Consider the following 23,351-nt stretch of genomic DNA (forward strand, 5'->3'; position numbering starts at 1 on the left):
TGCCATTTTAGCAGCAGCCAGAGAGGCTTAGCCCTCTCTAGTCCTGGATGTGGCTGCTGGAGCTCTGTGTGACAGCACTTGAGCAGCATGCATGGAATCTACAGCGTGAGAAGCAGTGTAAGTATCATATGGTTTGGTTTTGTTTGTTGCATAAGTATATATATATATATTTTAATGATAAAACCAAAAAGTGAAAACTTGTGAGTGCACATGATGTGCATTTGAGAATTGAGATGGAATTGCCAATCAGGGCTTAACAGTCCTCAGAGTACTTCATTCTAACCTTGAACTGGTCAGAACTCAAGGCAGTTGGTCAGTAACAGGTGATGGAGCAGGCAAAGCAAACAGGTTCCCAGAGAGGTGCAGGGCTGAGTGTGCAGGGAGCTGCAGACGTGGCTGCATCTCACTGTCCTGTTTGTCCATCGCTGCCTGTGTGAGGAGAGAGAAGCAGGGAGCGATGAGCAGCACAGCGTGCTGGGCCTGGAGAGGAAAGGCTCTGGAGATCAGAGCATCTTCCAGGGAGGAAGGGCTCCCCAGCTCCCAAAAGGTGAGTTTTGAAATCTTCAGGGCTTCTGTTGAAGGTTCTTGTTCCTCTCAGGGTAAGGTGCTATTTGTTATTATTATTGCTTTCTTTGTTATGTAAAGCAGGGTGCCCTATTTGGGGTTAAGTTTGTTTTTTTCAATTTAAAGGGTTTGTAAATGAATTTCAGTAGTGATGAATAATCCTTAAACCTTTGAAAATACTTCAGTTGATTCAGGTGTGACTTAATGAATTACATGATGATCTCCCCCTGTGGTGGTGTGGGGAGCTGCCTGGAGCTCCCAGCTCTGTGCCTCAGCTCTGAGCTTCCAAGTGACTTTGGCCCAAGAATGTCACAGCAGAGCATCGCTGTGTGCCTGTGATCCACTTGGCACAAACAGGGGCTTTCTTCGTTCTTGTTGTGTACCCCTCTGCCTGTTGAGCATCACGTGTGAAGTCAAGAGGTGATGAGTTGTTTCTGGTCAGGGCAGGCTGTTACTGATGTCTGTGCTGGGTCTGGGCAGCCAGGAGCACCCATTGATGGCAGCTTTTGCACTCCCACACCTCAGCTGACTCAGAGTCCAATCAATCAGCCAAGATTGGATGCTCATCGAAAGCTGCTGCTTGGTGCCTCTGGTAGAGGCACGTGGAATGGTGTCACTGTGCTGAGGAAGGTCTGCCTCCTGCCTCATGAGAAGCTGTGGCACCTTTCCCATGCATGGTTATTAGAGATGGGCATAAAAAGAGAGAACATCTATCGCTTTTCTCTTAAGTAGGAAAGGCTGGTTTAGAACTCCATGCCTTAAGAAATTCTGGTTTCCTCATTACCAGAATATATCCTCAAACTGTGTAATTAAACGTGACCTGTGATGAGTGGTTTTTAACTATTTTAATTTAAAAAACAATATTGAAGCCAGTTTCTGAAGGACCTGTATGTGTAATTCTCTGCTATGAGGATACCTAATCCATTTACATGCATGTGATTAGACAGGATTTCTCTCCTTTCCAATGGATTTATTAATTTTTATTAAAGGTATTGGTGTGATAGAAATACTTAGTTTTTAACTAAATAAAGCGCTTGTGATGTTTTGGCCACTTGCTCTGGGAAGGAGAATTTCGGCATCAACATCTCACCAGGCTGAGTATGAAATCAGGTGTGCTGATGCTCTCCCATCTGTGCAGTTGAGGAGGAAAAAAAGCCAACAGTGATGCTAAGAGTAAGCAGGAGCTTTTGTGCCACAAAACCCATAGTAGGTACCTTTAAGTAAGGGATTTCAGTCCCCTTGTTCTGGCATTTGCCATTCATGTTTTACAGTCCTTGTATTTCTTGTTGTGCTTTGCTGTGTTTACCAATTGTTTGATTAATCTACAGGGTACAAAGAAGTATTTTGTAGTTTGCAGGAAGTGTGACTGAGCTTTGAATTTGGAGAAGTTCACCTGCTTTCCCCTCAGATGCCAACTCATGTGCAGCTTTGTCTCGGTTTTCTTTGTTGCCGCATGTGAGCTACGTGGTTCGTGATGTGTGTTTGCAGACTGAGGAGTGCTGTGAGCTTACAGGACCATCCCCATCCGTCTGCAGGCTCCTGGAGCACAGCGACTTTCTGCTGCCAAAGCTCTGTTCTCCCAGCACACACATCTCCCGTGTCTTTTGGCTCACAGAGGCCAAAGGGTTTGCAGAGAGAACACATCAAATGTCTGAGAAGCGCTGGGCTCTGCAGCTCCATGGGAACACAGCATGCCAGGAGTTACACAAATTCAATCCTGCCTTTTCAGAGACGAGCCTTCTCGCTCCAGTTCTTTGCCTGAATAGATTCCTACCCTGAAGTCCTGCCAAGACACTTTGCTGTGTCCGCTGCCTTCTGCCGACCTGAAGGTGCACTTCGGGTCGGAGCTGGAAGGGCCCGACGTCCTCTGCCACGTGCGGTGCTCTGGAAGCATTACCTGTAACTGTGGTCACTGAACTGAGAGTGCTTCACCACCAGGAGGCATTCAGCACCTACTGGGCAGTAGATGCTCATTCCTGGAGATAGCAAAGTAATTAATCAGCTTCCTTTAGTATTTTTAGCATTTCTTTATTTGTCATAATGTTTTGGGTAAGGCTGTACCTCATCGTGGTGTAGGAGTGGCACTGAGGATTGACGTGTGAAATGCGATCGCAGTTCCTGAAATGCAGAAGTATCTCTAGTACATTACATATAGACAAGATTAAATAGGTTATCATTAACAAGGTGAAGTATTGGTGGGGATTAGAATGGCAAAGTTGCTTAATAGCTGATAGTGTCTTTAACAACGTGACAGTTGCTAGGTATGGTTAGCTGTCGTCTCAAGTAAGAACAAAGCAAGTCCAAAGAGCAGTATGCTATTACCATTCTGTAGGCCTGCATAACCTAATGCATAAAGGGATGGTTAATGGGAGATGTTCTGGCAGTTGATTAATGAGGCTCTTAAATGTACATGCAAACTGAAATCCTGGAGTATTGATGCAAGCCATGGGTTATCTTTGCTTGTCATGTGGCAGGAGTCGGTAATCTCCTTGTGAAGGTGGCCCTGCTGGCTGTCCTCATCCTGTCTTTTAAATGGCTCTAACATAAAGAACCCACTCGCTCCCCCTCCCCAGGCATTGGGTGCCTCTCAGCTAAAAGAAATGAGACCTGCTTGTTTCGAAGTTGCACGCAGGTGAGCATTTCTGAACTGTGTTATTTCATGGTTAAAAGTAAATTAAAACTTCACAAGTAGGATGATTTGAGGTCATGTATGCTGTGTTCTCAGTCCTCAACTGTGACCTCTCTTCTGCAGAGCTGGTAGGTTCTGCTATTTGCCAGCACTTCTAATTAGCCAGAGAACTTCATCATTTTCAGATGTTAGAAGGAAGAATCGGATGACTCAGACTTCCTGAGCACAGAAACCTCCTGGGACTTTCAGATAAGCACGGCTGAGACCCTGTGCTTGGTCAGGGCTCCGTGTTATTCTGTGCTCCATTCTACCGTATTATTTTGGGACTTAGGAGTGAAGATGGGCTGTAGCAGGGCATAAGGTGTCTGCTAAATGGAGTTCTTACTCAGATCTCTGTAAGACAAGGCCAACACCAGGCAGTCAGGGGGGCTCTGTGCTGAAATCTGGGGAGGAGGGAAGAGGGCTGTTCTACAGGAAGAAACCTGAGATAACAGCACTTGAGTATTTTTGTTTACAACACAGAAAGTAAGAATGTCTTTAATTTGCACTCGTTAATTTGCTCACTGAATTTGTGTGGTGGATTGCATAGAATAGACCAACACGTGGAAGTACGCTTTTAAACGTGCATTATAAAGCTTTTCTGCTAAGCTGTACCAGCAAATGGCTGGTGAGCATAGACTCTGGGGCCAAGTATGTTAAACAAATGTTGATGTTTATGGAGAGCTCACCTCATTGAGCCAATTGAAATGTACACACATCTGGTGTGAGTTCTTGAAGCTTCCAGCCTGAAGCAATCGATCTGTGTTGAATGAATGGCATCTGAATTTCATTCGGGAAAGGAAAGTGATGGCAGTGAAATTAATATGGATTAAAGAAGTGGAAAATGAAGTTGTCACTTTAACATTTATCTCAGTTCAGAGCCCACATAATAACACTTTCAGTTTCAGTTTTCGTATCGGGTTTATGAAGCTGTAGCTAAACAGTGGTCTCTGCTTATCCCATGTGCAGCTTCCATTCCGTGACTCCTTCTCCACAACACTGTCCTGGGCAGAAGGTTGTGTGAGCTCTGTGCTCCTGAGGTCCTTGCAGCAGCTGCCTTCTGTGACCCATTGTGAACTTTGCTTTGAATGTTGCAGACCAAGGTATAATGATAAACAGCAACCGCAACTTTTATTGTTAGGTTTCAGAAGTTTGTGTTCTGTTTTAAAATGATCAGCCCAGGGAGAAAAACCAAGGCTCCTTCCAGAGATTGCTATGCAAACATCTGAGTAGGAGGCTTCTCAAGGCTGTGTTCTGTACTTGGGTTGTAGCACTGAGTAATATTGTGCAGCCTTTAGTCTTACAAAAGTTGCTTGTCTTGTGCCTAATCCACTGCAGAGAAATGTACAGACTGTTACATAACCTAGATGCAACTCTCTAATTAAAAATGACTCTCTAAGCTGTACTGGTACAGATGTCTGAGGTGTGCTCGAGTGTAGAATGAGGCCAGTGCAACACTGGGCTGTGATATGAGACTTTGAGCTGATGGAGTCACTGCTGTAATTCCCAGTCCACTTGGAACAAGTAGCAGACAAATGCCTTTACTACGTATTACACCTTTGCTTTATTGCCTAAGAGGGAAGGTGGATTTTAAAGGTGATTATATGACTAAAGGCGTTTCGCTTTCATCTTCATTTCAGCTCTGAGCTGTGAATTTATAGGGAAGTCCATAGCCGTAGGTTTCTGGTGCACAGAAATCCATCACAAATTGCTTTTACCCGAATAACATTTGTTCAAGTTCTTGAATTGAAAGTCTGATCTGGTACATCCAAAAATGTTTGCGGACTTTAATTTGTAATAGTGTATATTTACCTGTGGAAAAGCATTTTTGGGTGTAGTTTTAAACAGTGCTTTCTCTAGAACACATTTGGAGTTGGGCTTTGTTCCATCCGTGTGTTCTGCTGGCTGGAGCCGCTTCCTATGCACACTGGCTCCAGTGCAAACGTCTGTGGGTGTTTATGAGGGAAGCAGAGGAGGACATGCTGCTGGTACTCAGGCTGTCCTGGTTGTCTTGCTGATCCTTTGCTGAAATGAACAAGACGGGGAGCCCCGGATCAGTGCAAGTTGGAACAAAAGATTTCTGTATTTGTGCGTATTAAGGGTAAAAGCAGCTGGTGGAAGATGGAGTTTTCTTACTGTTTCCAAGTGACTGCAATTATGTTTCGTTTGTTTTGGAAACATGCTGCGTATTTCTGACTTAGCTGTATGTTTCTGTTGGTTTGTGTCAGAACCATAAGTCAGTTCAGCTGACCTTTCTGTTACTGAATGCAAAATGATCTCCAAGGATGAACGCTGCAAATTATTCCAAAGCAGTTTTCATCCATTAGAAGCTTCTTATAGAACATAGCAGCTGTGCTAAAGTTCGAGGCATGTGAATGTGCAGATCAGAGCACAAGATGCTCGTTTGCCCACTGCCCCTTGCACCCCCCCTGCACAACGCCTCCCGCTGCCCCTGTCCTGCTGGGAAGGGGGAAGGAGCAGCGACAGCTTGTGCTGGGTGCGTGCAGGGCAGTGGGTGCGCAGCTGTGGGCAGGCAGAGATCTGCAGGCAGGAGCTGGGCTCTGTGTCTCAGCACCCCCTGTGCTCAGTCCAGCACAATCTGCTGTTATTTATTAGTTCTCCATGGGAGATGTGGAACAGAGAGCATTTGGAGGCAGCTTGGCAGCCACTTAAGCGCTTTTCTATTTGTTCCTTGGCTGGCAGTCAGAAATCAAATGGCGATGCACGAAGATCTAAAGCTCTGTCTTATTGAGTCTTTAAGTAAATATACTTCAAAAACAAAAGAAAAACTTCATTATCACACTAAAAAGAAATAATGACTAGAAAGCTGGCTATACTTCACGCTGCATGTGAATCTGAACAATATAAATGTGTTTTTACTGGAAAAAACCCCCACATCTGTCATTCAGAGTGTAGCTAAACTTTATTTACTAAGCATTCGGATAATGATATAGCATGTCTTTACTCACCATACAGCCTGAAAACCAGTGGCTGGCTGGGCAGATACGCTTTCAGATGTTTCTGTCATGCACATAAGAATGCTGCAGCTCTGTGCCAGGCTTGCTGGCGGGGTGAGGGCGGGCAGGGGGTGGGCACAGCCTTGGGAACCAGCAGGCCATGGGCAGGCTGGGAACTGGTGGGGAGCCTCCTTCCTATCTGTCTTTCAGTGGGGTGTAGAAGCTTTTCTGACATGGGGAGGAATTGCTGAATTTTGGACTAAAGAGCTCTGAAGACGACAGGGTAAAGGAAGAAGCAGGCAAACTTGTGCCTTCAGGAATGGGAGTTGGAAGAAGAACAATTCATGAAGTGCAATAGCAGCTTGCTCAGCTGCTGATTCCACTTTCCCAGAAATGCTGAAGTGGATGTTCCCCAGCTCAGCTCCCCACGGCTGTGCTCACGCTGCTCTGCCCAAGGCCGGCTGCGTTCCAAGGCCCTCCTGCAGGCTGGGATGTTTGTTAACATGGCCGTGTAGCAGTGGTCAGCGTTGGCAGCATTCCCTCTGCAGGAGGCTCTGTTCCTCACTGCACAGCTTGGTGGGAACCTTGGGCTGCCACGGGCTGCTGGGCTGAGGGCTGTTGTGAATTGTGAGCATCCTGCAGGGCCATCTTCTGGTACTGCTGGGCCAACATGGGGCAAGTTACAGAGGCACCAGCTTCCTTTTCAGACATGGTAAAACACACTGCCACTCCGGATTAACCTTTTACTTAGGTCAGCAATAGCTCTTGGATAACTGGAGCAAGTAACTGTACACAGTTGGGCCAATAATGATTTAAATGTATTTTTTTTAGGAGAACTTCACTGGGCAGTGAGTGCTGGCTGACAGTTCTCTTAAAAGCTAGTAACTCTCCATTAAAAGCTAGCAAATGTGTTCGTTTTCCACAACAGTAAGCTGTGATTTCTTGTATGAAGAGAATTGTTGACTCAAGTGGAAAGGAATGTGCCCTTAATTCTTTCAGCAGTTCCTAGCCCACATACTCGACAGCTCTGCTCAGAAATCTGAGCACCGTTTCTCTTATTTCTACAACATTTGCCTCTAATTTTTGTGCTTTCCAACATTTTTCATACAAAGGGAAAACGTATTTTTTTCCCCTCTCCCCAATGCTGTCCTATTGCTGATGTTACATGAATAATGTAATTGAAAAAATTATTTCCAAAGCGAGCTTAGCTCTCTGTAACACGATACGTACAACGTGGTCTTGTACAGAGATTATCAACTGCAAGCTCACTGCAGTAAACTGGCCTTTGTCAAAAGGGCCATATGATGCTCCTTTGTCATGCTGAACTATTCCCCTGTCAACCCAATGTTAATTTATGAAATGAGGCATTTATTCTTGGCTGAAGTTTAAACACTTCCCAGTATATTTATAAAGTCTTGTTTCTGTTCAAAGCACTTGGAAAAAAAAGATCTGCATATTCCATCTTTACTTCTAGTAAATATTACATTTAGTCACAGAAGGCTTTCTTCTTAATGCAAGAGTGCTTTATACAGTTTTTGTTACTTTCATTGGGCAGAGGTCCTGATTACTCATTAGAAACAGCAAGTATGTAGACTTTCTTCTTTTTTTCTGCACTTTGCCTCCTGCGTGACCCAGCACAGCATACTTACAGCACCCTTGGGATAGTTCTTACCTGTTCTTCCTCAAGCAGAGGCTGCATCCCTTTGTGCTGCTGTGGAAAGCATCAGTTACTCATTTAAGGCTGAAAGCTGAGAACGGGTAGAATAACCAGACTGCACCCTGCCAGAGCCATCAGCTGTCCCGCATTTGAACTGATCTTTCACTGTCACAGAAGCCCAGGCTGGCTGGGACGGGAGGCATCTCCTCTCCCTGTGGCCCAGCAGTGCCCACTGGGTGCCTATGGATGTTTAGGTCCCCCCCAGCCGAGCAGCCCCTGCTCTCAGCCTCTCCTCCCCGCAGCGATGCTCCGGGCCCTGCAGCACCTCAGCAGCCCCTTGCTGGGCTCTGCCCAGAGTACCCACATCCCTCCTACACCGGGGGCCCAGCACCCAGGGCTGGCTTCAAAAGTGCTGAGCAGAGGGACAGGATCACCTTGAGCTGCTGGCAGCACTCTTAGCACAGCCTGAGACACCATCAGCCTTCCTGTGGCAAGGGCGCATCTTCCTTTTCTCAAAAATACTTTTTCAGACTTTTTTTTTCCCCAAAAGAAAAAGTCGATAACTTTGGGCAGCTTTTAAAACGAACCAGTGCTTCTGAATCGTGCAAAATAGAACTTGTTAGAAAATGAACCACTTTCTGACATAGAGATTAGGCAACACCAGAGTCATGGTCTGGAAGTACTTAGATGTAAATTCACATGTTTTTGGCTTTTAGCATGCTTTATCTGCTGTGTATTTAGCAGATAACCTCTGGCTTTGCTCTGTTTTTGTTTGTGATGTGAAATCCAAAGTGACTTCATGGAAACAATATTAGTCAGCTGTGCAAGCAAAACTGTGCATGTTAGACTGAACCAGAGACTTCTGTACTGTGCTCATCCACTGCGAGCATTGAGAACAGTCAAAAAAGAAATGTTTTTCTAATTTGGCTCCCATGTTGGCTCCAGAGCGGTGTCAAACCTCCAACTTCACCCAGAGCAGCAGCACTGAGGGCTGTGGTTTGGGTGCCAGCATGGAAAGCACAGCTGTTGTGTGCCGTGGGCAGCTGGGCACCTCGCTCTTGTGAGGGTTCATCCTACAGGGACAAATCGCCCCGGGAACACAGGTGAGTTCCCCTCAGAGCAGAGTCCTGAGGCAGTGGCCGTGCCCTCCTAAACCTCCTTCTGTTCTCGTGTGGCTGTGCGCATTTGTGGCAGCCTGATGTTTTGGTATCCAGCCAGATGATAGGGGAATGTTGCAGTTTTGGTGCTGCTTTTTAAGGAGGAAAATGCCTCTTGGGGAATGCAGTTGAGCAACAACAGCAGCAGCAGCTGTCCCCAGGGCTGAGTGGTTGTCTGCAGCACTGAGTTACATGCAACTGTTAATTGTGACAGAGCTGGGGTGGTGGTGGCAGTTTCTGATGGAAAGCTGAGGAGAATGAGTGCTCAGAGAAGCTGGCAATCAGTTAAATGTATGGAAATATCTCACAGGGAGCTGGGTGGCTGGGGAGCAGCAGGTGGAAAGGGTTTGGGCAGAGTTCACTGCAGGATGGAGCACTCTTTGTCTCCACGATTGCACGGATGCACAACTACATGCAGCCACAAACTATTTCTGGAGCTCATGGCTGAGTTTTGCTTACTTTGAAAGTCTCAAAGCTCACAGGATTGCCTGGCCTGGTGGTTTCAAATCTCAGTGACTTATGAAGGGTTCCATTCCATCACAAGGCACCCTGCTGTGGATCTACCTGGCTTTCCTTGTAGCCTGATCTTGCATGGCAGACCGGATTCCTGCTCGGTCTTAGGCATGAGGACTCCACTGCCCAGCATGGCACAGTTTGCTATCAAAACTTTCATTTTGTGGATTACTTGGATTTTGTGGCAAATATTTCTAAAATTGGAGCAGTCTTTTTCTGAACTCTTCGCTGAAAAATGGTTTGAAATTTGCTTTGTTTAAAACAAATATTTGGAGCTGAGCACAATTAGTTGCTCAATGTATACAAAACTTTTTTTACTCACACATTGAAAACTGTGCAGAACTGCACCAGCCAGTGCTTTGGCTCTGTTCTGCATCGAGCTCTGCAAAGCTGTCTGCCTTGGAGGCGGGGGGGGATACCATCATCCCTATGCAGGCTGCTCTGACCTAAGAGATGAGCTCTGCTTGTTCTCACCCACTTCTGCTACAAAAAGAACAAGGAACATCTGGCAGAGAGGCCAGACAGATCAGATCTTTTAAATGCAAATGCTTTGGAAAGTAACGTGAAAATATGGAGCTTTGTTTTCTGTATTATTGAACTATTGTGCTTCCCCTCAGCCCCTGCTCTGTGATCCTTTCTTTGGGGATGGGCTTTGCTAATGCTGGCTTTTCCCTTTCCCCCCATAATTTTGTTCAAGTTTTCTAAAACAGAGTAAGAATGCCTCACTGCCTGCTCCACTGTTCTTGAAGGGTTTCCCCTTGGCACTGTGTACTGAAAATGCCTGTTGGTTGTTTGTGGGCTGGACTGCATTTCTATCATCAGGGCAAGGCACTGAATTCTGATCCGGTGATGACAGTAGGTGAACTCCCACCAGTTTCCAAGCATTCTGAATTGGCCTCCAGGGCTGTAATTCTGCACATCCCAGCATCTCTCACAAGCGCATCTGGCTCTGTCTGCCAGCACTCAGTTTTGTCCTCCAAGATAAGATGTTTATATAAGTGCTCTGTGTGCTGAGAGAGTGAAAATATCTGGACGTACATGAGGACATACTCCCATGTAACTCTATCTGAGAACTGCAATCAGCCAGTCAGCTGGAGGAGCCTTGCGATGCCTCCTGGCCTTGGCATGGCCAGCTCTGCTCTCCTGGCTCCCCATCAAGACACAGGCAGGCTGTGCCAGTTCCCAAAGCCACCTTCTTTCATTCTGAGGTCTCTATATCTTTTCCATCTCCGGGGAAGGGCTCAGTGCCATTGAACTTGGGGCAAGTGGAGTCACGGGTGAATCCAGAATAGCATCTAGATATTCTTTTTCATGGCATTTAAGTTCATGGTGAGTAGAAATGTTCTGCCGGTGTTATTTAATATGAGCAAATGACTTTTGTAGCAGGAGGAAAAGCACCTGATCTTGGTGGAAGGTGTCTGTAACAGGCAGCGTGAAGCTGCAGGGATGCAGCGCTGCCCTGGGGGTCCTGCGGTGCGGGTGGTGGGCAGGATTCTTTGTTGCAACACTGCTTACAATTGTGCTCTCTGTCAGAAGGGCAGTGGGAGATCTCCTCGGGCTCCTAAGGGGAATGACTCTTGATTTTTCATGCTTAAGAATTCCTGGACTGCAGGATAGATCCAACTTGGTAATGCAAAATGTCATTGGCTTCTATCCCAATTAAACTTGGCCTTCTTGCCATTAGATTTGTGACATCCAGCCAGCACTCCGGGACTGTGGGGTATGTGACAGTGGTTTGTAAGGTAGAATCAGATTGTACTTCCAAAGGTGTGTTATCCAACATGTAGTGCTGCTCAGGCAGGAAAGCGCAGCTCACACGCAGCGAGCTGAGGGCTGGCTGGGGAGGAGCTGCATGAATGTGTAAACGCTGCACATCTGCGGCACTCACACAAGTCTTGCTCTTCTCATCTGGCTAAATCCCTCTCTGCTTCCCCCACACACGATGCTCTGCTTCTTCCGCACTCCCAATTCCGGTGCCTTCAGCCCCGTTCCCGTGCTTTCTCTCACACACGGCAGTCAGTGCTCACACTTGATGTGCAGGAGCTGTTGTGTGAAGCACATCACCCGATACTGTGCTGAATCTTGCACTGACTGCACACAGCTCAAGGCGCCCGTGTCACAGCCATGAGTTCCGGACTCCTGAACGTATCGATCTCTGAAAGCAGCTCTGCTGGTCTGGGGGGTGGCCTGAGGGTAGGAGCGATGCAATGTGAATGACCGGCGTGTGTCAGAATTCCTGCAGCTGTTCGGGTCGGTGTGCCTCAGGATTCAGCTGCTTTAATCAAAGCTCACATGGCAGCTGAGCCTCGTTGTTGGGTAAAACAGCAGTTGTACCTAAGAAACAACACTTCTTTGTGCACCAGATCCTGATTTCATCATCAGCTCTGTGACACTCGGATTGTGTGTGCACAGTACTTTTCTATTCCTCACATTTCTCACTGTGTTGGTGAATGTTTATTGGGTGGCTGAGGACCAACCCCCTCCCAGGTGCTTTCTGAATGACTCCTGGTATCTTGTGTAAAACAGCTCTCTGCATGAATGCAGGAAAAGTGCCCTAAGCATGCACCCAGGGCCAATGGTGCTCATAACGACAGGTGAACATCCCTGGTTGTTGCTGGCAGAAACAACACTTTGTGCCAGACTGAGTGCTAGGAGAGCAGAACAGAAAAATAGCATTCTACCCTCTTTCATAGCTCCTATGTCTTGGACCAGCCTCTTTTCCTTGCTTTAGTGGATTGTTCATGTGGATAGATTCCCTTCCTTGCTGCTTCTTCTGTTGTGCCATCAGTCAGCACGACAGCTGACAGCTCTGTGTGAGGAAGCAGAACATTGCTATGAAATCTGACAACTTTCACATTTCTGCACTGGACTCATTACAGCAGTATACACCTTAGAAGCTACTGTGCACATTTCCTATTTCTGGAAAGCTTGGCTGTTAATGTCATACTGATTTCATAACGCTTCATACCATGAAATATGCTGCATATGTCTTTAATAAGTACCAGCTCTATTTCTCATCACGCTTTTTGATATGAATATCTAAGCTCAAGGAAACCCTCGCCTATTGAAATGGTGTTTCTTCTGCTGAATGCACATTGTTCAACCTTGCTGAGCCCTCATGTGCACTCACCTCCTGAATGGGACTGAAGGCTCCTGGCACGCGGGCTCAGCTTCAGCAGGCAGGATGGTTTTGGTCTTCATAGGAAGGTGTCTCTTTTGGAAATAAACAGTTGTGGGGTTGTGTGGTTTGGCTGTGAGGTCCTTTCCCTCCTCCTTGGGAGCAGTACTTCTGCTTGCTTCTGTGGGTTTGGATTGGATTATTGTTTTCTTTTTTTTTTTTTTTAGTGTGGGGAGAGGGGAAGTGGAAGAAATAACCCTTTTAAGCTGCAAGTGTCACAGAGCTCTGTGAAACTTTGAATGAGTTAATTTAGAATGTGCTTCATGTACTGTCTCTTGTTTTCTCCTCTTTTATCCACCACTGTACATTCTTTCATGCCTGTCTTTCGGATGCTAAATGTAGCAGTAATGCAGAAAAATGTTTGCTTTGGCTGTAGACTTGGCTGGCATTTTCTCTTCTTAAGTTAATAAGAAAACAGACATTGGGATCTTGCCAGGCCTGTGGCTTTCTGTTCTCAGCACAGACCCCTTGGAGGAGCTGCAAATATCACACGAAGGACAAAAGGTTCCTAAGGGCTGGAAGGGGCGGCCAGGCGCCTGCAGCAGCTGCTGCCCTCAGCAGGCACAGCAGTGCTGGGGTGCAGCTGCCGGCTCCCAGACACACATCTTGTGAGATCTGCATGGCTGCAGCTGGCACTGTGCGATGCTTGGTGTTGTCATTAGCCCGTGGAGGTGTCAGATAGGATAGTTAGGTGGTAGTGCTGTTCTTCATGCTCTTCCCAGCGTGCTGTCTTGACCACAGATGCTTTATATCCACAAATCCCTGCTGGCTGGGCTCATCCCGACTGCTTCTCAGTCAGTTCACTTTCCAGCAGAGCATTTCTGGGTCCATCAGGATTTTTACAGAGCTGAAATTACAAAAGCTTTGGTGTTTGTGAGCTCTGGCTGTGAATGTGCACTATTTGAGCAAAGCTGTCCCTATAGCAAACATAGCTGGTGATTTTTAAGGGAACAGAGGTTTGTCCGTAATGGAAGAAAAGACATGATCTGTAATCCAAGGCACTACGCCAGCAATGTTCTACTTTGTCAAGGAAAACATTGCTGCAGTACATCCAGTAGAACAGACTGGAACTTTTCACAGTAGAGTTTTGAAATCAGGTCAACTTTGAGTACCAAAGACAACGTTCCTTCTGCTGTGCCCTGCTCTCCTGGCTGCCTTGCTCTGTCGGCTGAGCGAGGCTGATGGAGTCTGCTCTGTGCTGCTGCCAAGGATACCCAAAGTCATGTGCTCTGTGCAGAGCTTGAATGGTTGGTAAGATCTGGGGGCTGATGAATGGCTCATAGTGGAAAACAGCTTCTCTCTATTCCTTATTAGCTGCTTCAAACAACATGAGTTTTAGCAAGTTTTCTGGACTGAAAAGTTTTTTTGTTGTCAGTTTATACTGAGAAGGTGCCCGGATGTTGTGCTTTAGAGAGAAAGTATGGCCCAGGGCAGCTGCTCAGTTAATACGAAGGAACTGAGGTGGTTGAGCCACTGGAGTAGCAGAGCTTGGAGCTGGGAGCACTTCACCTGGAACACGATCCTGGAGTTCTTCAAATAGCACTTATGGAATTGAACGGTCTCTGACCCATGAGGGGTGGAAAGGTCCCTCTTTGTTTAAATGTTGACTTTTTGGATGACTTCAAAACTCTTAAAATCTGAAATGACAGAGGATGTGACGTGGAGGTAAAATATGAAGTCCCTCAACTGTGACTACAAAATCATGGGGAACCCAGCACTGCAGTGAGCACCTGCCATGCACTGAGCTGGGACAGCAGCAGCACAGTGGGTTTTCCAGCCAGGGCTCCTGCAGGTTCTTCCCCATGGGCCTTCCTCCTCTTCCTTTGCAGGCAGACACTGCTGCTACAACTTCCTATGGAGATTTTCCTCTGGAGTTTGTGGAAATGTGCTAAAAGGAGAGAGAGTTTTCCACTCGCACAACCAAACTGCATTTGAATTGTCAGTAGGAGCCTGGCCTGGTGAGGAATCATCAGTAGGCTGTGTTACATTTCCAGACGTAGCTTTTCTAATTATTTCAAGACCAAGACAAGCCAAGGAAGCCGAATGACATTTCTCACATGTTAGCTCATTCCCAGAGATAGTAGCTTTCTTGGCCTCAACAGTTGACCGGGATCTAGTTCTCATACTGATTTCTTCTGAAAACCTGCCCGAAGGAAGCGCTGCTCTTGCTGAAGCACTGCAGTGGGCAATGGGTGTGTGGGGAGCACTGCCAGGAGGCCGGCTGGAAGGCAGGGGCTGGGGCAGCACTCTGGGCACATCCCAGCCTGGTATAATGCTGCTGGCTGGCAGGCTTTCCTGCTTGGTGTTGAAGTAGGGAAGGAAATGCACGTAGAAAATGCCTAATCTACAGGAAACCAGCACAGAAAAAATGTTAGGGGTAGTAAGATTCCCCTAAGGTTATTGGTTCTGCACAGTACCGTGCAGTAGATCTTGACAGGGCCGGTTCAGGATTCTCCATGGAGCTGCAGCCAGCAGCCTGGGCAGGATGGGGCTGTGCCATGTGTGGGTCAGGGTGAGATGCTGAGGGCCTGTCTGTTGAGCAGCAGAAGGAATGGACAATCCTACCTGCTTCCCTTTGGGATCTGTCTGGTTGAGGTGATGCTGCAGTTTCAGAGCAGCCATCAGAAATGAGCAAGGGGACAGCCTTTGTCCCTGCAATCCAGCTCAGCCCTGCGTAGGGCTTTTGCCACCTCCCAGGTGCAGTGTGAGAAGTCAGAGCTCTGGCATGTTGTAGGCAGCTGCAACTAATGGCTGGGCTGTTTCTGGAAGTGGCTGCCAGCAAACTACTCTGCAGTGCTCTCTGCTCTACAGTTGGCTCTGTGATTGCCTCCAGAATAAATCCGCTTGGGAAGCTGAAGCCAGAATTGATGTTTCTAGCCAGAAAGAATGCAGTCTATGGAAAAACAGTAAAAGTTTCTGGTTAAGGCAGGATTACAGTAGGGATGACAGTAAAAGATCCTGCTTATGTTAGGGTTATTGAAGGAATGAAGTTTCACAGGAACTCAGAGTTTCCACTTATGCAGACTGTGATAATTTTATATGTAGCTCGTTATGATTTGAAGAGAGACTCTTTCTGAGGCTGACTTCTATTCTCTTGTTTTATAGAAGCAAACTGTAACTCATTTTACAATTTGAAGAATACTGTTTTCTTGTAAAATAGGGTTTTACAAGAGTTAGCAAAGCTGTGGACAGGTCTTTTAAATTTAAGTGTATCAGAGTATCTGAACAACTGTGTTTAGTTCTGGCAGTGGCTGCGGTTCTCTTGCAGCTGGTTCACTTTTACACGGGGAAAAAAAAGTAGGGTGCACTCTGCAAAGTTCTTACAATGGACTGAGCTGAGAGCAGCCTGAAGCAGTGGGATGTGAGCTGCCTGGTGGCGCTCGGGCTGAGCAGGGAGGCAAATCTCTGCTCTGCTCTTCATTTTCCCATGGCAAAGTGCAGACTCCTGGAACCTACTTAGCTTTTACAGAAGCGGTTGGAGAATTATTTGCTTAGCTTGCACTGTTATTAGTCAGAAGTGCTTTTATAAAAGTCTTAGTGAATTATGGTTATAGAGAATTTCCACTTCCTAATGTTCAGTGAGAAGTATTGGAGCTGGCTCTGCTGCTGCTGAGAAACCAAAGCCACAGAGGTGATGGGGCTCACAGACTCGGTGCCATTACTGCAATTGCAAACACACTGAGGTCACTCCAGTCTGGGCTGGAGAACCTGGAGGCTCTTACAGAAGACCTCCCAGAAGTTCTGCTGCAGCACTGGCACCAGCTGGATGTGGAGATGCTTAGAGACATAAATTTCTGTTCAATGAACTTTCAAGTAATAAACACAGATATTGTAAATTCACGCCCCTAATTACTACCAGAAATATCTGATATGTTTCCCATTGAAAACAGGTGTGTTTCTGAGGCCTCTTGGTGCTTCCTGCACTGTTACCACGTTCTGCTCCTCGCACTGCTGGGATGGTTGCAGTGATGGAGCTGCTGTCAGCAGTCTCTGCTTTGCACTCGGCCCTCTCAGGTGCTGTGCTGGTGGGATGCTGAGGCTGTTCTGTGGGTTCCCCTGCCTGCACATGGGGCACAAAGTGCTGGTGCAGGCTTTGCCTGCTTCCTTCCCAGATGCTGACAGGAAATTTGTTTTTGTCCTTTGATCGTCTGTTGGTAAATACTGTAGGGGTGGAGCTGCAGATATTGTGAGGGTGTTTGTACATGTCCCTGGAGAACGTTAGAGTGCATTTTGTTTCAGCAGAACGTTGGCTGCGTTGTTAAAGCAGTGCAAGTTCAAACAGCTCCAGTAATCTGTGTGATGTCACTGATCTGCAGCCAGGACAACGGAAGCACTGCGAGTAGTGAGCACAGGTCAGATAGTCAGGTGTTGGGGAACTGGAGATTGAGAGGAGATAAAAACCCAAAGCCAGTGTGCAGAATAAGCTGCTTAGCTCAGTGTCAAACACTGAGAGTAATTATTCCCTGGGAGGTCAGCACTGTCATGAAGGCTCTGCACTCATTCAGTGTGAGTAATACAGTGAATTTTAGACTGAAAAATCCGTCTGGCAAAGCATCTTTTGGAATCTTTTGGAAGGTATCCTAAAAGCAGGTCATTCGTTGTCATTTTCAATGTAAGTTCGTGGGCTTGTGGTGCTTATTCCAAAAGCAGCTGGGTACAATCACGGCACAGGCAGAGCTCTGATGGAGCCCACGAAGGCTGAGGTGAGGCTCGAGGCAGAACATGTGCTGCCTGCAAACACTCCTGAAAGGATAAAATGGGGAACCAAAATGAGGTATTACTTTGGGAAAAATGAAATCTAGGCTGTCTGCCTCTGCCACAATACAGCTTCTGATTTGGGATTTGTAAGAGTGACCAAAGGATGTGGAGTGTCCTACAGCTGTGGTGGAATGCATGAGCTGCCCACAGGAGATGTTCACTCTGGGTTTGTGCATAATAAACAAAATACGGCCCATTATGAAAGTGCTGGGTTGTTACCTTAGAGAAGTTGTACTGCATTTTAAAGTATCTGTATTTCTGCAGATGCTTCCTGCAACACAGAGAGACAAGTCTAGGAGCTGAAATCTTCATTCCTTTGGCCCCATGGCTGTATGCTGTCCTTATTTTCACAAGTTCCAGGAAGGTATTAGTACCTCAGTTCAATCTGTGTTGACAGTCTTAGCTGTATTACAGCAAGGCTGTTTGCTTTGGGAAGTACTTGTGTTTGGATGCCCTATTTTTTCCACCCACTCCAAGTGTGGTTCAGCTCCCTCGATTAATCTTAGCTGTCAGATTTGAGCACAGCTGTGCAGAAGGATGTTCTGGCACCAGGTAGTGAGGCTGCATTTACATAGCAGGAAGAATATCGAAACCACAAGGATAATAATTTGCTCAGGTAGTGCTGTGGGGAATTTAGGATGACGAACTGCAGTGGTGCGCACACATGGATACGCTCAGATGACATCAACCTGTCCTCCTTCCCTGCTTTCCTTCTGAGCGCTGTTACCCAAAGCAGAGCTTTCAGGAATTTGGAGCAGTAGAAAAAAGATTTGTTTTCTCTGCTCGAGTATGGATTCCTTCAGAACAGATCAGAAAGAGCAGTGCTGACTTCAGAGAGCACTATGTTAGCAGGAATGTCAGTGCTAGTGTCGGATAGAATTTGGTTTCTCTCCATTCCCCTGGTCTGAAGGAGACACAATGCAGGGCCCCTGCAGTGCTGATGTGCTGTCCTGCAGGTGGATGATATTCTCAGCTCTGCTTGAACTGTAAGATGTTTGTGGAGCTGTGAGTTAAAGCTGTGACTGCTGCTTGTGCAGCCATGGCTCTTCCTCTTTCAATTTGCAGAGTCAAAACTGCAGATTTGCATCTGTGTTTTTTTGAACATATTTTAGCAGTTAGTTTATCTCAGGCTGTCCATCTCTTGCAGTCTGACAACCTACCTTGCAAGGGCTGACCAGTTCCTGGGAGGGGTGAGCATGCAGAAAATCCACTGGAGAAGCAAGTGGAATGGTTTCTGCTCAGGGTATCCTTGAGGGCCACCGACTGATGGGGCTGTGCAGGTTCAAGCAAAGTGCACCAGGTTTCATGGCATTGCTTGTTGTCTTGTCAGTGCACTTGCTGCTCATCTGCGTGTTGGTTCCAAGGAGTACAAGATCTGACACAAACTAGCTGTAGAGCAGCACCAGGTGCTGTGTGGTTCAGCCAGCAGCCGGATAACGGGGTGCCTCTGCTCTGAGCCTGCCCCCCACGTGCCTTTGGTGACATGGTGAAATGAAGAGCTGCTGGTGAGCTGCACAGAACATCAGATTTCCCCTTCTATTGTGGCTGTAGGAACTCAGCACTGTTTGCTTAAAAATATCTCCAAGTGTTCAACTGGAAGACAAACAGCAAAAGCAAGGAAATTCTGGTTTTCATTATGCCTCTGCCTCATCTGCTATTGGAATTACTGTTGGGAATGGCTCTGATTTCAGTTGCTTTAATCCCTCTCATGTTCCACAGCAGCTCAACAGGAACACGTACAGACCTCTGCTCTGAGCCACGTCTCCCATCCATCATCCCAGTGTGCCCATAGGCTCTCCGGCACCTGTGGCTTATTTGTGTCAGAAATTGCCCTACAGAATATTCGTGTGCCCATGCATGTGTATCCTCACATTTGTAAGAAGTAAAAAGTGATGTTTAAGTCCAATCTTTCACTTTGAAAACATCAGAACAAAATACCGATTTGCCTGAAAATGGCCTGCTTTCAAATTCTGATAATGAGCTCATTTCTGATAATGAGCTCTCAATACTTACCTGTTTCTGGAGTTGCTGCTTTGTTGTGCACTCAGAAGTACTGCAGGTGTTAAATGTTGGCTTCACTTTCTGTGAATTTGGGTTTGGTTTTTTTTTTGTTGTTGTTGTTTTAGTTTGGAGTGTGAATGCGTGCTCAATACTCACATTTGTTTCCATTTATACAACTTACAATTCAGTAATAAACAACAGATGGGAGAACAATATCCCAAAGAACAATGTCCAAATTGCCTTGTATTAAACATCAAGGGAGTGTCATCTCCTTTTATCAAAACAGGCCCAAATCCTTTGTATAGGCAGCACTAAAAAGTAGAGTTGATGACAAGCGCTGCTGCCCTTCTCAAGAGGTGTGTGGAGGCACACGTGGGCCTTGTTTGGGCAGGAAAAATGCATCAGGAAGGAGTGAGCCAGTTTGTTCTTGCTTCCCTTTATTGGTTTTCTTTTTCCTATTTTTTTCTCCTGCAGGGTTGCTTGTCCTGAAGCACCGATTTGCACCCGGTGCTGCTGCCCCTGCTCACCTCTTCACCACAAACACGTGCTGAGCTCTGGCACGCAGGGGATTTGTTCTCACCTTTGGGCAATGAAATCCTATTTGACTTCTGCTGCTAGCAAGTCTTAATCCCCTGCAGCGGAGGACAACAGCCGCGGCTGCTTTATTTACCGAGAGAAGATCAGAAGGCAATTTGCGCTGTGAGAAGCACCGTGGCAGCGGCAGCCCTGGCGCTCGGCGGGAGGAGCCGCCCCGTGCTTCCAGCTGCCCGGAGGCCCGGCGTGCGGCGGGGCTGTTTGAGGACTAAAATCTCGGCAGCCGGGTGGGATGGCTGCACAAGACACGGACATCTCCTGCGTGAGCTGTTGCTGCCAGCAGCTGCACGTCTGCCCGCGGCGTGGGGTTGTTTGGGCTGCTTTCACCTTTGCATCCTGGAGCAGGTTCGTAAGGAGCTCCCACCTGTCTGTGCGTTGGACGAGGGCTCACTCTGTGCAGAGCTGCTGCCTTCGTGTTCACTGCGCTCTCACGACGTTCATTGCTGAGTGGAGCTCAGTCAGATTAGGGAAAGACAGCAGAGGAAAGCTTTGCATTTTTACAACGATTCCTTGATTCGTCCTGCGCAAGGCGGCGCGGGCAATCCGTGCGTTCATTCCCTGTATCTCGGGAGGATGCTCGGGGCTCACGCGGGTGTTTCTCGCCACGCTTCGGAGCTCTCGGGCTGCGGCGGGCAGAAATCTTTTTGCAGTGCCACGCTGCCTCCCGGCGGCCTTGAAGTTTCCTACAACGCTGCCTCGGGGCGGAGCGGCGCTTCGGAGCGTGCTGTGGCCGCACCCTGCAGCGGGCCGCCCTGCCGGCCCCGGGCTGCGCAACGCCGCCGGGTCTGCGGGAGCGGACGAGGCAATAGAAGGACGCCTTTGTAGGTTAATACTTCACCAAACTTACTTCTTTTTTCTTCCTCTCCCACTGATACAGACTGTGCCGACAGCAGCGCGTGCGCGAGAGGATTACGCCGCGGCTTTGATCGTTTGTTTAGCAGTGTACTCTGGACTACATTGCTGCTGAGGCTCAAGTCACGTCTAGTTATTTCTCTCTGATGTTACACTGCCTTGTGAATACCGTTGTGCTTTGGAGAGTTCTGTTTTGCATTGTTTATTCCTCAAACGGGCTGCTTTGGAGCAGAAATCCCACCTGGGTGACTTTCTCACAGGCTTTGGCAGCAGGGATGCTGCACCCCCAGCGTTCACGTGTGTTTCTCCTGCAGTGTCCCCACGTGGAGGGCCCTGTGCTGCCTCAGCCGCTCTGTCCCATTACAAGGGCTCTGCTGACATGGGTGCGATGTAGGTGATTCAGTGCTGACATTGATGCTTCAAGATTGCCTTAGGTAAACAGTGAGTACAGTGCTGTTCTTTTCAGTGCTGTAAGGTGGGGCTGATAGCTGCTGCGGTTTGCTGGGGAGCTGCTTGTGGGAGATGAGGGCATCTAAAGGCTTGGTGCTGTGAGCGCTGATGTAAGCCAGAGGTGAACGGGGGTAAGGGCAGCACAAGGTGCCTCTGCCCTGAGCATGCATCCTGCCTGAGCTGTGGGAAGCTGCATGGGAGGCGTGTTCCTGAAACGTGACAGAACACTAAGAGCAGTTCTGTGGTGGCTCTGAGTCTGGCCGTATCTTTTCTCATGTTATTTGCCAATTCTTGGGCAGTGAGCCCCCTCTCCTGAGGGCTCATACTGCTCCTGGTGAGGCATATGATGGGGACGGGGCTTTCTCCCCCTGCTTTCTGCTCCACAGGATGAGTCTCCATCCTCAATTGCCTGAATTATGACCTGTTTTATTTCTTGCTTCATTCTGTGCAGAAGTGGCTGTCTCTGGAGATGGACAGAAGAAGAGAGGCAATTAAATCCAGGCTTTTAAATATTAACCAGAAGCCTAACTGCTTGCTGGCCCAGCTGCTATTGCGCAATGGATTTGGTGTGTTAGTACACAATAGTGGGTGTGCTTCTATCGGTGCGGGGAGTGGAGTTTGAAAATGACAGTGCACATATGCAGCTTTTATCTGATGTTTGGTTCTGCTGCAAGTTGGGATCTGTTTGAACGCATACAGATCCTGATAGCTCCTGAATGTTCAGAGCTCCTCTGCATTTTTGTTTGTCACTTTGCAGCAGGTTCTCAGGCCACATCCCGTTCCTTGTATTTTAACTGCCTCTCTCCCCTTCAGCCCTCCTGCTGGTTCTCATTGCAAATGCCAAAAAGCGGGCAACTGCAACATACAATGTGCAATGGGGAGCTGGAGTGCTGACTGTGTGCTCCAAGTGCCTGGACGACGTGGCAGGGTAACCTCTGTGCAGAGTGATCAGAGAAGAGCTCACCCCCTGGGCGGGATCCAAGCACAACATGGGATTAACTTTGCCCTATCTGTTTTGCTAGCCTCTAAAAGTCAGCAAGAGCACTTATGTGATCGGTCCTGAGCAAAACACTGGTGGCAAACATGGGAGCAAAACTGCTCTACCTCTGCGTCGCCTTCATCCTCGTGGCGTATTACATCTACAGCCCCTTCCCTGAGAATGTTGAGCAGCCCTGGAAGCTGATGCTGATTTCGGCGGTGTTGAGGACGGTTGGGCACATGGTGAGTTTGGTGCTGTGATGGTGTGGGCCTGGGTGGGTGTAGTGTTGTGGGGAGGGGGAGTAGTGGTGCTCTGTGGTGATAGATATATGGCAATATTTGTGTGTGATGCTTACAGGCAATACATGGCACCTTAGTGAAGGGCAGTAGTATCTGGAATTGAGTGCTGAACTTAGTGCGACCGTAACTATAGAGAAACTGGTAGAAAAGGTTTAATTGTGCTGTCATGGAAAAACGTGAGATTAATGTGAAGTGTGGTGTGTAGTGTGAACGTGGATAAGTGCAAACAGGTTTGTTTTGCTCTTTGATCTTTTGCAGCTGAAGCTCTGCTCCTCAAACTTTTCCTGGCTCACAGAGCCCCTGTACTGAGCAGCATTACATGGCATGCCAGCGAGAGGAAAACTGCACTGCTAAAGTGCTGTTACCTCTGTGGTTTTGTGGAAGTCTGCTGACAGCACAGGCCTAAAACAAACCGTGCTGGCTGTAGGGATAACAATGGTATGGGGTGAAGAACTCAAACCGTGTTTTCATACTGAACTACCTGCAATCTTGCCTACCGAAAATTGCTACCTGGCTGAGAAGCACAGAGCTGTAAACTGCAGTCTGGGGAGGAAATGGCATTGCAGCCTGTCCATGGTTATACAGCAAGAAGGACTGTGCTGTCAGTGTGTTGTTCCACGCTAGTTTTAACATGCCATGTTCTCAGCTTCTGCCTTGTTTCTGTCATGTAATGCAGCTATTTCATCTGAGTAACTCTTGAGCCCATGCAGCACACAGACATAGG

General features: G+C 47.5%; 1 protein-coding gene across 5 annotated transcripts in view; it reads left to right on the top strand.

Moving 5' to 3' along the window:
• The window catches only part of AADAC (arylacetamide deacetylase), a 28,752-nt gene continuing 5,401 nt past the window's right edge, over positions 1-23,351 (top strand). Inside the window, exons 1-3 of one of the 5 annotated variants that reach the window (XM_048955521.1) lie at positions 1-117; positions 19,928-20,392; positions 22,372-22,570. In XM_048955521.1, coding sequence (XP_048811478.1) covers positions 22,433-22,570 — 138 coding nt within the window. In that variant the 5' untranslated portion in view covers positions 1-117; positions 19,928-20,392; positions 22,372-22,432. Of the gene's footprint in view, positions 118-19,927; positions 20,393-20,705; positions 20,873-20,926; positions 21,334-22,371; positions 22,571-23,351 lie in introns of those variants that run through there. The other 4 variants (XM_048955525.1, XM_048955522.1, XM_048955524.1 and 1 more) reach the window with 4 other exon arrangements.

The sequence above is a fragment of the Lagopus muta genome, chromosome 9 (genome assembly GCF_023343835.1).
Source record: "Lagopus muta isolate bLagMut1 chromosome 9, bLagMut1 primary, whole genome shotgun sequence".
NCBI classification, from domain to species: Eukaryota; Metazoa; Chordata; class Aves; order Galliformes; family Phasianidae; genus Lagopus; species Lagopus muta.